Raw genomic sequence first — 14,747 nt, 5'->3', positions numbered from 1 at the left:
CCATCGATTTCAGCAGAGAAGTTCTGCGGCGGGAGGAATAATTGTTTAATTGTTTATCATGAAGATTATTGATTCTGATTAGAATGCGTGGCGTGTGTAAAGCGGCAATTGATTGTCGGCCCGCAGTGGCGGGTGTGGGAGGAGGGTTCCCGTCTCACTTCATCAGCACTTGCCTCCGTAAGCGCACATTCCGGCCGTTGTGATTTCAGCTGGTCTCCGGAGGGGAGGTGGCCCAGCGTATCCCATTTCAAAGGCTCTCTTGGACTTAGTGGTAACTAGCAAGTCTCTTGGACTCCCTCTCCCTGAGCCACGAGGATGGAGGATGGGGGCCCCAATGGAAAATCTCCGAAATCTCTGGTCCGGATAATCAGGTGGCATAGTGTGGGGCGGGGCTGTGGGGCGGGGCTGCGGGGCGGGACACAGGGAAATAAGAGGACCTGCTGTGAGACCCTACGGGTCTGTGATGCACCTGCACACGTGCCTGGCTCGTGGGAGGGGCACAGTCAATGTTTAAGATAAATGAACCATAAAACCACACGAATACATTAGAGAATGAAGTAAAAACGTTTGCTTGGGAGCCATTACCATCTTCCTGAGAAGCCGACAGCCCTGAGTGCTGATACCCAGGGTGGCAGCAGGGGAATGGGGGGCTCCTTTCACAGGGCATCCCTTCCATGTGCTTTACATTGCAGAAGCACCTTGGGTGTCTGTGGCGACTGAGGGCTTCCATCCCTCCAGCTAATAACAATAATAATGATAGTGGTAATGGTCACGGAGGGGATGTGCTTTCACTGAATGCTATGGGAGAACCAAAGGCAGGGGCTCACACCTGCAATCCCAGAGCTTTGGGATGCTGAGGCAGGAGGATCGCTTGAGACCAGGAGCTGGAGACCAGCCTGGGCAACGTAGTAAGACCCCCATCTCTACAAAAATTAAAATATTAGCTGGGCACAGTGGCTCATGCCTGTAACCCCAGCACTTTGGGCGGCCAAGATGGGTATCATAGCAAGACTCTGTCTCTTCAGAACATAATTAGGTGGGTGGTGTGTGCCTGTAGTCCCCGCTACTGGGGAGGCTGAGGTGGGAGCATTGCTTGAGCCCAGGCATTCCAGGGTGCGGTGACCTATGATTACATAACTGCACTCCAGCCTGGGCGACAGAGCAAGACTTGTTTCAAAAATAAAAAAACAAAAATAGGAGCATGGCCAGAACTGTGTGCTCCAAGTATCCCTGCAGTGGTGCCTGCAAGCTCCCTCCCGTCCTCATTCCCACAGGGTCCCTGGGTCTGGCCATGACGTCAGGACCTGGAGTGGGAGCTGGGGCTGCTGAGGTGAGGGTCCTGTGGCACCAACCCTGGGCGCTGCAAGGCCCGAGGACATGCGCGGAGCCCACTGAGAAGGGCGCCCACTATAGACTTTCATGGGAAGAGTTGGCCTCATGGTGTCAGAGGTGAGTCCAAATCTCAGCTCTGCAGTTGTGTGTCTGGGCAAATTAATAAAACTCTCTCAGTTTCCTCTGTCTCTTCTTTGGTAAAAATCAGAGCTAACGCCATGCTACTCCGTGGGCTGCAGGAAGGATAGGCCAAGTGCAGTGCACGGAGCACCTGTCTCCGTGCGTGGAGCAGAGCCCTGCTCACCCGACAGTTCTCATTGGGAAGGCAGTTATTTGGAAAACTTACTTACTGAGCACTTGCTCCACAGAGGACGTGGGTTTAACATCAGAGACTGGGGGCTGCTTTCGGGCAGCTCAACCTCAAATGTGGTGACTCTGCAGCCTTGCCCCAGGTACTCAGCCTCTGCGAGCAATGTTGCTCTCTTTAAACCTGAGACCGTCTCACATATCTAAGAGAGCAGGTGTGAGGCTGAAGGTGTGAATGCAATGCTCAGGTGTCTGAGAGAGCAGGTGTGAGGCTGAAAGTGTGTCATGCAATGCTCACGTGTCTGAGAGAGCAGGTGTGAGGCAGAAGGTGTGAATGCAATGCTCACATGTCTGAGAGAGCAGGTGTGAGGCAGAAGGTGTGAATGCAATGCTCACATGTCTGAGAGAGCAGGTGTGAGGCAGAAGGTGTGAATGCAATGCTCACGTGTCTGAGAGAGCAGGTGTGCGGCAGAAGGTGTGAATGCAATGCTCACGTGTCTGAGAGAGCAGGTGTGAGGCTGAAAGTGTGTCATGCAATGCTCACGTGTCTGAGAGAGCAGGTGTGAGGCAGAAGGTGTGAATGCAATGCTCACGTGTCTGAGAGAGCAGGTGTGAGGCAGAAGGTGTGAATGCAATGCTCACGTGTCTGAGAGAGCAGGTGTGAGGCTGAAAGTGTGTCATGCAATGCTCACGTGTCTGAGAGAGCAGGTGTGAGGCAGAAGGTGTGAATGCAATGCTCACGTGTCTGAGAGAGCAGGTGTGAGGCTGAAGGTGTGAACGCAGTGCTCACATGTCTGAGAGAGCAGGTGTGAGGCTGAAGGTGTGAATGCAATGCTCACGTGTCTGAGAGAGCAGGTGTGAGGCTGAAAGTGTGTTATGCAATGCTCACATGTCTGAGAGAGCAGGTGTGAGGCTGAAAGTGTGTCACGAAATGCTCACATGTCTGAGAGAGCAGGTGTGAGGTAGAAGGTGTGAATACAATGCTCACGTGTCGGAGAGAGCAGGTGTGAAGCTGAAGGTGTGAACGCAGTGCTCACATGTCTGAGAGAGCAGGTGTGAGGCAGAAGGTGTGAATGCAATGCTGTGTGTTAGTGTGTCCAGCTCCATGTCGGGCTCAGTGGGTGCTTCGTAAATGCTCACATCCCTTCTCTTTCTCCGAAGGGAAGGCCGAAGCCTCCCAGGTACCCCGCAGACCCCAGAGGGCCTGATTGAGGAAGCGGCGCCCACCACGTCTGCAGTACCCCCGGGTCCCCCAAGGTCTTACCTCTCTTCTCGGTGGTGATGACGGTGGCCTCCAGTGGCTCCCCCCAGCCCTGCCTCGTCTTGGCGGACAGCCTGAAGATGTATGCGGACTCCGGAGCCAGGTCGGTGGCTGTGAACTGCCTCACTGTGGCGCCGACCTCCACAGTGGTGAAGGTGTGGGGGCTGCTGCTGGCCAGGCGGTAGGCAATCTGGTACCCTGCAGGCAGGTGACATGGGAGACAGCTGCTGAGCCAGTCATCACCCACGGCACAGGGAAGCCCTGTGCCCACACCCTGTGCTGACCCCTGGAAGGCCATCTGTCTCTTCCCCGTCTCTGGAGGTCACTGCCTGTGCACTGAAAGGGTGGTCTCATGGCTGTGATGAATGGTGGGGCCCCACGTGGATTTCCCTGTGAAGCTTGTTTCCTGCTCCATGCTTCACCAGAACAAGGTGTGAACACGGGTTCATCTTTCCTTAGGACGCGGGCACGAGGCGAGCATGCCACAGGGACCCAGTCCCTCCCTGCTCCCCAGAGGGCTGTGGCTTCTCAGTCTCTGCCTCTCCCTCCCTCCTGCAGTCCAGCTCTCCCCCTCGCTCTCTTAGTAAGTCGTTTAATTCTTGCAAATGACAGCATGGCCTGCCCAGGCAGGACAGCAGCTCCACAGCTGCCACTCCTCCTTCCCTCCTTTGTCTTCCCTGTCTGCCTGTACCTCTGACCCCCCAGCTCCCTCCAGGGACCCCAGCAACGTCCATCCGGCCCCTTCTTTGGCCCCACCCCTCCCGAGCAGCTCCGCCAGGGCAGCTCTGCTTACAGAATCCCCCTGTGCTGCCCAGTTGAGGGAGGGCTCCTGGCTTGCTAAGTTCCTCCACTGGGAGGGGCTTGGGGTTGACCAGACGTTCCTTACTAACGATCACTTCTCTCCACTGGCCGCCCCAGGCCTCCCCCGCTGGCATCTGGAGGAACCTTGTTAACTCTGCAGCTCCAGTCCGCACCCTGCCTGGCTCACAGACAATGTGTGGTCCAGCGGCTGAGCTCCTGCGCTGATTAAAACCAGATATGATGGGGCGCTGTGGCTTCCAAAAAAATCAACTGTTGGAGTTAAACAAGGGAGGACGCAGAGGGGGAACAGAGCCGCGCTCTGGTCTCGTCAGTGCTGCCTCTTCGTGGAGTGGCCTCTGCATTGGTGGCTCACCCTCTGTGGGGAGGAGCTGCCGGGCGACCCCACGCTGCTTGCCCCCTGCCCTCAGCCTCTGCTCCGGGTGAACCCCTCCCTCTCTCAGCTCTTCCTGCTCTCAGGTCTCTGGTTCATGAACGACCCAGCTCACAGGCATCCTCCCAGCTCCTGCGCCTTGTCGCTCATCCAAGGGTTTAACGAGCCCCTCCCCAGCCCGCCATCTGGGAGGTGGGAGGACAATTACACGGAGATCAGCCTTCAAGTGCATCCTCACATCAGGCCCCAGGCATCACCGCTCACCACCAGCATCGTCATCACCACCACACAGACAGGGACACACGCCCTGCCCTGTCCATGATGCCGCCACCTCTAGGCCCAGGTGTCTGCAGGACCCTGAACTTAGGCCCCCAGAGTGGCTGTCGCAGCTGCTGCCCCACCTCCAGTGGACGGGTTGTCTTCCCCACAATGGGGACCGGGAGTCCTGAGACTTCCTGGATGTGGCCCTGCTGGCCTCAGGCCTCTGGCAAGGGTGTCCCTGCTAGACTCCTGTTCCTTCCCAGTCACTGACCGACCAAGGGCAGCCTAGAGACAGCGGCCAGCTCTTCCCCCCGGCCTCCCCTTCCCCCACGCCTCCCCTTCCCCCACACCCCTGTGTAGTGAGAGTAGGGAGAGGGCCAGCTCTTCCCACAGCCCTCCCGTTTCCCCCACCCTTGCACAGTGAGAAAAGGGAGTCGGCCGTGCACACACAATGGAAGCTCAGTCTGAGGCTTCGGGGCTCCTGGCCGCCCCGCACCCTGATGGTGAGGAGAGCGTGACCACGGCGGCTACACTGCTGGGCATATCCAGGGACCGTGCTGCATCCCTGCAACGCTTCCCATGCCAGACCCTCGCTGCAGGCCTGTCAGGAAGCATACGAGACGAGACGAGGACGAGGACGAGGCTGTGAAACTCCAAGAGGGGTCCCCAGCGAGAAAGTGACGAGAGAGTCGGGCTGGAGCCCCATGGGTGCCTACTCTTCCTGGGAGAAGCAAACACCCACGCCGATCTGTGAGCAAAGGGAGAGCATCCCCTCGCCAGGTCCCAGTTGCTCGGAACCACGGACCCCAGGGCCCACCACGCAGAAGCATCCTCTCCAATAGAAGCTAGCGGGCCTCTCAAAGGAAGGACACACCTTTGGGGGTGCACCTCTGGGCTGGAATCCCGCTCTGCCAATCATTCACTGTGTGACCGTGGATAAGCCACGCAGCCTCTCCCAGCCTCAGTTTGCTGGACTACATGGTGCAAGGATATGGCAGGACACCTCATGGGGTGCCAGGAGGGCTCTGGGGGCTCACGGTGGTAATGACCTGGCTGGCACAGCCATGCCTGGTTGCTCCTGGCTTTAATATTATTATAAAACAATTGCAGTCACGACTTCTCCTCCCTCCTCCAGCTGGCAGGACCCCTTCCCTAGCAGTTCCTCACCCTGTGGTGGCCGGTATGACCACAGAGTTATCATTCCTCACAGCCTCCATGGAACCTTATTCCCCGGACCTGTCCACAGGCACTGATGCGGGCGTGGCGCCTCAGGCCCCTGCAGCTCCAGGACAGGGTGGTGAATGCCCACCGGAGGCAGCACAGGGGCCCAGAACAGACATGGCCAAGCCCCCAGCCCGGCCCTGAGGAGTGACACCCCCAACTTTGCAATGCCTGATTGAGTTAACTACCTACGGCGTGTGCTCAGCATTGAGCGGGCCACAGAGCAGGACTCCCTGGGCCGGAGTTCGCCCTTGAAATGTAAATTCCCCAAAAGTGTCCTGCTTCCTCGGGAATGGGAGAATGACCCTAATTCTGAGGTCTCTGGGCGGCTGTGTTCTGCCTGGAAAAAGCATCTCTGGCCACAGAATCAATGTTCATCTTGGAGACCTTCTAGGCTTAAGCTGCCTTTTGTCTAAAGACATTCAATATTGTTATGATTTCTTGAGATGTGTAATATTCACGTGGCTCAAAAACCATGCAACTGTGCCAGGTAAAGAGTGCAAAGCAGCCGGGCACAGTGGCTCATGCCTGTAATCCCAGCATTTTGGGAGGCCAAGGAGGGTGGATGACTTGAGGTCAAGACTTTGAGACCAGCCTGGCCAACATGGTGAAACCCTGTCTCTACTAAAAATACAAAAATTAGCTAGGCATGGTGGTGGGTGCTTGTAATCTCAGCTACTCAGGAGGCTGAGGCAGGAGAATCGCTTGAACCTGGGATGCGCAGTTTGCAGTGAGCCGAGATCGCGTCACTGCACTCCAGCCTGGGTGACAGAGCAAGACTGTCTCCAGCAAAAACAGAAAACAAAACAAAAAATAAAAACACAAAACCAAAACCATCAAGAATGATGTGTAGCCCGGTGTTAAGTTCAGGCATTTGAATATCGTTCCTAGAGATGAAGAGATACGAATCTTTCCCTAAAGCAGCAGAAATCAAGTTTGCATTAAAAACAGACTCATGTATGTATGCATAGGGTTCAGCATGCTCCCTCCATACTGTCGAGGTGGGATCACCTCACTGATTTTGCACAGTGGCTAAAGAGATTTCTTCTTCACCGTGTGAAAAAACATGCCTATCCCGGCCGGGCGCAGTGGCTCACACCTATGATCCCAGCACTTTGGGAGGCCGAGGCAGGTGGATCAAAAGGTCAGGAGTTCAAGACCACCCTGGCCAAGATGGTGAAACCCCGCCTCTACTAAAAATACAAAAATTAGCCAGGCGTGGTGGCAGGTGCCTGTAATGCCAACTGCTCGGGAGGCTGAGGCAGGAGAATCACTTGAACCCGGGAGGCGGAGGTTGCAGTGAGCCAAGATCACGCCACTGCACTCCAGCCTGGGTGACTGAGCAAGACTCTGTCTCAAAAACAACAACAAAAACATGCCTATCCCTAAAAGAGAAAGAGAAAGCCCTGCGTGGAAGATGCTTGGAGGCCTGGCCCCGATAGACGACTAACGAGGGCCTTACCCAGCATCCCCGATGGCCCGGAATGTGCCTTTCCTATGGATCCCACCAGCCTACCTGAGTTCTCTTGATTTGTTACTTAATATGTTGGAGAGTTGTGTGTGATTAAGACTTCTCGCTCAAAATCCAAATTGCCTTTCAGTGACTATGTCTGAATTAATGAGGTATTATTTACTTTCAGGAGCAGGGCATGGTTACAGACGTGTTTTCATTATTGTTTAATCTTTACTGTTTCACCATGTTTTATCTCTGCCCAGATTATTCCATTGCTAGAGGTAATAATCCTGAGATGAAATGAAGATGTTGTTCAAAGGCACTCCTTGTGGATCACAGGATTTGGGGATTATGTGGGAACCGGTTTCTTCCTGCCAAGCTGTCTGAGGTTTGCTTACAGACCCTCCTTTCTATCAATGGCCCCACCTGACTCTTCTGTCCTCCAAGGTGAGCCCTGCCTTTGGCCATGCCGCAGACTACACAGGCTTCCATCATGTGGTTATGCACTTGCCCCTTCACTGCCTCACGTGGGCCTCACCTCACCTGCCTTGGAGGATACACTGCCTCGGGTTTGTGGATTGTTTTTCGTGTGTGGTCCTTCCCTCTCTCTCAGAAGCTCCTGACTAGACAGCAGGCAGCCGGGAGACCTGGCTCCTGACCCAGCCCTCAGGCAAGTTCTAATCTCTGCCTGACTCTCAATTCTCATCTCTTGCTATTAATCATTTTTTTAAAAATTTAAAATAGAGATGGGGTCTCACTATGTTGCACAGGCTGGTCTTGAACTCCTGGGCTCAAGCAATCCTTCTGCCTCAGCCTCTCAAAGTGCTGGGATTGCAGGTGTGAGCCACTGTGTCCGGCCTCTATTAATCATTTTTTAAAATGGAGACACAGCTTATTAGGGGCCTCTATATTCCAGGCACTGCATAGCTACCATATTAAGACCTCATAACATTCCCCAGGCAGATATTCCTGCTTCCATTTCACATTTGCAGGCAAGGAGGGGCTGGGTGCCCACGAGCACACAGTAAACAGGGCAGGGCTGGGGTCCCTCGGCATCGAGCTCCAGCTCTTCCCAGGATACCCTGCTGTTGGCCTCAGCGCCCTCCTGCTGCAGTATGATGGGATTCTGATGATTAAAGAAAAGGGAGAAAAAAACAGAAAACAATTCAGAGAGAGTCACTCAGCAGGATATTCTGAAGGTGACCGTCACAGAGTGGGGGAAACTGCAAAACATCTAGAAACAGCCCCTCATCGTGGGGCCGGGGGTCCCACCTGGGCCCAGCTCCAGAGCCACGCCTCCAGCATGTGAGGGCTCCCATCTGGGGAGGCTGAATTGTTCCAGAAAGTGCCAAAGAAAGAGAGTCCTCGGGAAGAGCCTTGGGGAGTAGCATCAGGAAAGAGGTCAGCTGAGGTGGGCCCAGGGAGAGCGCTATGCAGTGGGGGCCAGAGGCAAAGCCACCAGATCTGAGAGGGGGACGAGCAGCCTGTGAGGTGCAGGCTGCGGTGGAGCGGGGCGGCAGAGACGGCCCGCAGGAGCAGCGCCACTGTCTGCAGCAGCCGGAGCACAAAGAAGGGAACCTGTGTGCTCCTGGGGAGGTGGTGACAGGGGGACAAGGCACTCTGGAGGTCACACTTCCAGAGTGTGGGCCTGGCAGGAATCACCGTTTGCAGAGCTGGCCCAGAGGTGCACAATGAATAGGCTCATGGGAGAACAGCGGGGTCTTGTTGTTCAGGGAGGCCTGGGGCCCTGCCCCATTACCAGATCCTTCCCATCAATGGACTCTCCCTGCCTGAGTCCCGAGGGCTCCACCCAGCTCCAAGACAGCCCAGACAGCGCAGGGCGAGGCCCTCTGATGCGGTGCTGAAGCTCTCAGCCCCTCAGTCCCATAGCGCTCCTGGGGCTTCAGCTTTTCAAGATTATATAGACACACACACACACATACACACACACATATACACACACATATATACATATATACACACACACATACACACACATATACACACACAGACATACACACACATATATACATATATACACACACACATACACACACATACACACATATACATATATACACACACATATACACACACACGTACATATATACACACATATATAGTTGTTTATACATATAGATAGATAGATAGATGCTTCTTTTGTATAAAAGCCATCCAAAAAAAGCAGGAAAAAAAAAACCCATGAAATCACCTTTGGCCCTAGGGTGGGTGCCCCACGAACAGACCCTGAGGCCAGGACTGGAGTGCAAGTGGCGATTTGGGAGGTCACTCCAGGAAAGGGGGGGTGGGTAGAGAAGTGAGACGGAGAAGAAGCTGATGAACGTGTGTGTCCATTAAGGCAGGGGCCGTGGGGCTGGGCTCCTCCCACTGTGGGGGCCGGTGGAGAACCTGTTAGCCTCGTCCCCAACACACGACACGGGGGGAGCTGCAGTGCGCGCCCACTGCCTCTCAGCGGTTGGCTGAGGGCTGTTGGGGGCACCCCTTGAATGTATGGCCCAGTCCTCAAAACCTTGCAGGCTCCGGCAGCCACAGAAAGCCCTTGGGCAGAGTCCCAGGTGATGGCCTGGAAGCTGGGGTGGTGGTATGCTGGTCTGCAGCAGGACCATGCTGCCACTCAGAGATAACTGTAGCTGTCTTGGGACTTTTTTTACTCATCAATTTTCTTTTCTTTTCTTTTCCTTCCCTCCTTCCTTCTTCTTTCTCTTTTTCTCTCTTTTTTTTTTTTTTTTTTTGAGACAGAGTTTCACTATTGTTGCCCAGGCTGGAGTGTAATGGTATGATCTCGGCTATACTGCAACCTCGGCCTCCCAGGTTCAAATGCTTCTCCTGCCTCAGCCTCCCAAGTAGGTGGGATTACAGGTGTGTGCCACCATGCCCAGCTAATTTTTGTATTTTTAGTAGAAACGGGGTTTCACCATGTTGGCCAGGCTGGTCTCGAACTCCTGACCTCACGTGGATCCACCCTTCTCAGCCTCCCAAAGTGCTGGGATTACAGGCACGAGCCACCACGCCCGGCCTTTGGTAATCATTTTTCTACGCATATGAGTACTCAACAAACCCGGATTTCCACACTCAGTACGAGTTTTTCATTCTGCGATTTCTGCACAACATAACAAAAGCATGTTTTCCCTTTAGAAGCATGAATTTTAATGACTGCTTAACAGTGCACTGTGTGGCAGTGCCGCTGGACCCAAGTAGGAAGGGGGGAGTTTGCAGTGGGGTCGCCCTCCCCTCCCCTGACCTTTAGGATGCAGGCCTGGCAAAGCCCCAGTGAGATAATGTATGCAGATTGCAAAGCACGACGCCATCCCTGCTAATTGCAGAAATCTGGGTTCTTCTTCTCTCTCTGATCTGGTTCCCTAGGCACTGGAAGAAAATTCCTTGGCCTGTGGGTTCTATTTGTACCTTCCTATTATTTGCCCTAAAATAAAGATAATATCAGCTGGTCGCCACACCACGGTCTGCTGAACATAAAGATGAATGCCTATAGCTCACCTTGACACGTTTAAAAAGTCCTAGACTCGATGGACAATAGAAGACAGCTTTTTTTCTGTACATAAATGGCACAAAGGAGCAGCAGAGTAACAGTCCTTGCATTTTTAGAGAATAATGATAGATGGTGTTCAGCGATAAGAGCGTTTCTGTGGAAAAGGCTAGTTATGTAATTACGGTTACAGCGAGATCAGAAACATCGGCGTGCTGCACTTCAGCGACGCAAGGCCAGAAGACGGCGGCGTGTGCGAGGGAGGAATGAACAGGCCGAATCAATAGCAGCAGTAAAATGCGGCTTACGAGGAGCCCTATTTTTAAGGGTATGGGTGAATTATGATAATACGGGCATTAAAAGGAGCAAGGCCAAGTACGAGACACATTGATCCAAATGGAAGATTAAAAACATCAAGTGAGAGGCCTGAGTGGGTTTCTGAATACACCTGGAAGACGGAGGTGGCACTGCGCATTTAGACAATCAGAATCCAGAAAGGGACTGCGCCACGGGCCTGAAACAAGTTCCAGAACCGTCCACTGCTCGAGACACAAGAAGGTGGCACTAAGGAGCTGAGGCTGGATACTGGAAGCCTTGCAGGCATCTCAGCTCCAGGTCAGCCTGAAGACTGATGCCGGACAGCTATACACAGAGCAATTTGGAGACTTCTATCCAGACGTTTTAGGTGGCTGCAAAGCCTTTGAGATAGCGTCTCGCTCTGTCACCCAGGCTAGAGTGCAGTGGCACGATCTTGGCTCACTGCAACCTCCACCTCCCGGGTTCAAGCCATTCTCATGCCTCAGCCCCCTGAGTAGCTGGGATTACAGGTGTGTGCCACCGTGCCCAGCTAGTTGCAAACCTTTAATAAATTGTGCACTTCCCTGGGAAACAAAAGGCATTGTCTGAGAGTTGCTATTCAGTGAGCATCACTGGGGCCCCAGCGCTCAGGACCCCAAAGCACGACCATCAGGGGCACGTGCTGCCGATCTCTCTGCAGCTGCTGTTGGTGGGCGAGTGGGTCAGAGAACCCGCAAGCCACTGAATCGCCCCAGGAGGCCCACGCTGGCCGAGCCTAGATGCCGTGGCCTGTGTGGGTTTTGCAGCTTATCCATCCAAGGGCTGGGGATCAAAACGCTGAATCTGCCAACAGGGATCATATTTGCTGGAGCTCCTGATTCTCAGCAGAGTTCCCGCACACCCTTCGTAATAAGCTTAAAGGTAAATGTTAGGCCCTCCTGCTGGCAGGGCGGGATCCCGCGTGTCTGGCCAGGGCAGGCCCATGTGGGTCTGAAGAGCTCACGCATCATCACGTTAGCGTAATACCAGTCAAGGCCATGTGGTGTCAGCTGGTGGGTGAGGGAGGGACGTCTGTACTCAGGGGGTTCCAACCCCATACCCCCAAAGAAAAGTTCTAAATGCTAAAAGCACTCCACAGTAAAATATTTACGCAAATAAGCAAGTGTTTTCTCCTCTAGGCGCCTGCTGTGGTTGACGCTGTTAATCTCTTTTGGAAATGCAAGAACATGTTTTGATATAGATTACAAAAGCTCGGGCGGCAGAGGCGTTTATGTACTCAGAAGGCCAAGCTGCCAGAGTGGGAACATTGATTCAAGGTCTCTGGATGTAAAGTGAGTCAGACGAAAAGATGTTTTGCTTTCTCCCCTGTGAACACCCATCTGAATTTGCAGGAATTGTCTTCCTGTCTTTCTGCAGCCTCCGCCGTGTGGTGTGCCGGCTGTAATGACCCACGGGTGACAGGTTACCCGGACAACATGCATTACAATTACAAGCCAATGCTGCATGACAGAGGAGGCTCGGCAGTGAGGTTGTCCGCCTCGCAGGTAGACACGGTGCTGTGTGATTCAGCAGCGTTCAGCACGGTTGGAGTGCTCAAAGTATTTCAATGATTATCCTTCTCCTTCCCTGGGCTTCAGTGGCTTTCAGTGACCACAAATCAAGACCCATACCTCCCGACGCACATCAGGAACACTCTGTAACCCAAGCAGCCTTCTAAGTTTTCTTTCTCTTGTCGGCAAGAAGCCTCTGCTTCAGCCATAACCAGAGTTATGGAGGACAAATCAAGGCAGCACACCACTGCTGCATGCAACGGGAATACTAGGACCAGGCTGAGCCCCCAGTGGCCCAGGAGGAGCTCTCAAGTCCAGGGAGCCTCCAGCCTCCTCTGGTGCTAGGGAAACGATGAAATATTCGATGTGATATGGAAGCTAATGTTTACTCAGCACTCACTATGTGGCAGGCATTGTTCTAAGTGCAACTCTGACCAGTGAGGGAGGCACGAATGTGCTTCCCCTTTGAGGGATGGGGAAACTGAGGCATGGGAATGCTAAGAAACACGCATAAATTCACTCAGCTAATAAGCATAGGCTGAGATCTGAGTCCAAAACGTTACCCAGGCTGCCGGCCTACTTGTCAGTGATGCAGTGTTGAAAACACAGGGGAAAGGAAAAGCAGGCAGCCCCAAGGTTCGTGCCATCTGACTTGTGCAGACGACAGCTGCTTTCTTTCTTGCTATTTCAGTGAATCCGTAATGAACATCCTTGTACGTTTCTCCTTGTGCACACAGGCAAGAATTTCTCTAGGGCGAAGGCCTGGAAGTGCAGAGCGTCTGGGGTGCGGTGTGAACGCGCTCACCTTTCCTGTTGAGCACTCCCCAAAGTGGACGCACAAACTCCCGCTCCTGGCAAGGGTGTAGGGGTCTTGTTTCTCCAGATCCTCATGTAAACTTGGCATAATCACAGCTACTTATGGTGCCAAATCTGCTGAATGTGAAATGGGATTTCACTGTGGCCTCAATTACCATTTTATAGTGCTCTTGTCATCGGAAAAAGAAATGTCAGAGACAGTCTGGAAAGTAATGACAGATGATAAAACCAGCTGATGGGCTCACTGGACAGTGGGCATCACGCTGTGCCGACAGGCGTGCTGAAGAGAAGCCTCACCAGGTAGACACGTGCAGGGAGCGGGCAGTGAGGACCCGGGGCTACAGAGGACATCGGCGTGAGTCCTCAGAAAGGGCAGATGCCCTGAAGTGGGCGTGTCAGGCAGAGGGCGGGGCCTAGAGCCGGCTGAGGCCAGAGCCTCCCCACGTGTGGGCAAGGACGCCCTGGGTCAAAGTCACAGCACTGGAATCTGAGCACGTGTCCGTCTGTGGCAAGACAGAAGCACAGATGAAGCACATGCTTTGCTCCTGCACCGCTCCCACGCCTTCGCACTCCAGAACTGATCCTTGGCAGCCCGGTAAGCTGACAGTGAGTGGACGGAGGTGACCACAGAGTGAGGACTTGCCGGGAGGGTCTATCGAGGCTGGCAGTGGGAGCCAGCGGCCCTGCCAGGGTGGAGGTGGGGCTGGGGCGAGCCTGCTTCTTCACGGGGAACACTGTTGTTGTGGACTCCTGTGACTCTGTCAATGTTTCTTGTTTCACAGCATGCTGGGGACAGCTCCCGGGTAATCAGATATTAGCCCTGGCTGATGCCTGGGTGCTGTGCTGAGGTTAGGGCCTGCCTGGGTGGGGCTCCTGCAAATCTCCTCGCCACAGCTGTCTGCTGGGCAGACCACTTCCTACCCAAGACTGGGCTGACTGCGTAGGCACCAGATGTGGCTCGTAGCTCCCTCTCCGCCGGGCCAGGCCCTGAAATGCTCACCTCCACGGTGGCTGCTCAACTGAGATTTTAGTAGCAGGAACCCGTAATTCCAAAGGTCGCCTGATAGAGAAATGCCGTACTCAAAGCCAAACACTTCTGTCTAGCAACTCCAGAAATCACATAAAGAAAGAGGCAAAGCGAAAATAGGTCACAGCCTCCTTGTGCAGAAGACTTAGGAAGCTCCAGGCCCCCTCTCAGGGAAGCAAGGGCTCAATAAATATCTGACTTTCCAATCCACCCTTCTCAGGCTGCCGGAGTGATTACCTAAAAGGCAAATCTGATCGCGCAGCTTTCCCACTCAAAGACCTTGGATGAATTCCTGCTGCCGTTCAACACAGGCCTCCAAACTGTTTTTTTAGTGATGTGAAACTCTTTCTTCAAACCAAGTCTTAGAATCCTAAGATCAAATGCAGGCAAAAGTGGTGAATTTTACCACCTGTTTGTAAGTCTGGGTTTACAACTTTACCGTAAATCACCTAGAACACAGGCTAGCCGAGTCGGGGTGTCTGGTATGGCAATATCCCAAGAGCTAACCTGGGGCTGGGGCAATGTT

General features: G+C 53.7%; 1 protein-coding gene across 4 annotated transcripts in view; it reads right to left on the bottom strand.

Moving 5' to 3' along the window:
- SDK1 (sidekick cell adhesion molecule 1) overlaps positions 1–14,747 on the bottom strand; it is a 961,868-nt gene that overhangs the window by 121,201 nt on the left and 825,920 nt on the right. For all 4 annotated transcript variants that reach the window (XM_054687368.2, XM_518946.7, XM_054687367.2 and 1 more), the window contains exon 29: positions 2,903–3,097. In XM_054687368.2, coding sequence (XP_054543343.2) covers positions 2,903–3,097 — 195 coding nt within the window. The remainder of the gene's footprint in view (positions 1–2,902; positions 3,098–14,747) is intronic.

This window comes from Pan troglodytes, chromosome 6 (assembly GCF_028858775.2).
Source record: "Pan troglodytes isolate AG18354 chromosome 6, NHGRI_mPanTro3-v2.0_pri, whole genome shotgun sequence".
In the NCBI taxonomy this organism is placed as follows: domain Eukaryota; kingdom Metazoa; phylum Chordata; class Mammalia; order Primates; family Hominidae; genus Pan; species Pan troglodytes.
This window is presented reverse-complemented; position numbering and strand designations above follow the sequence as displayed.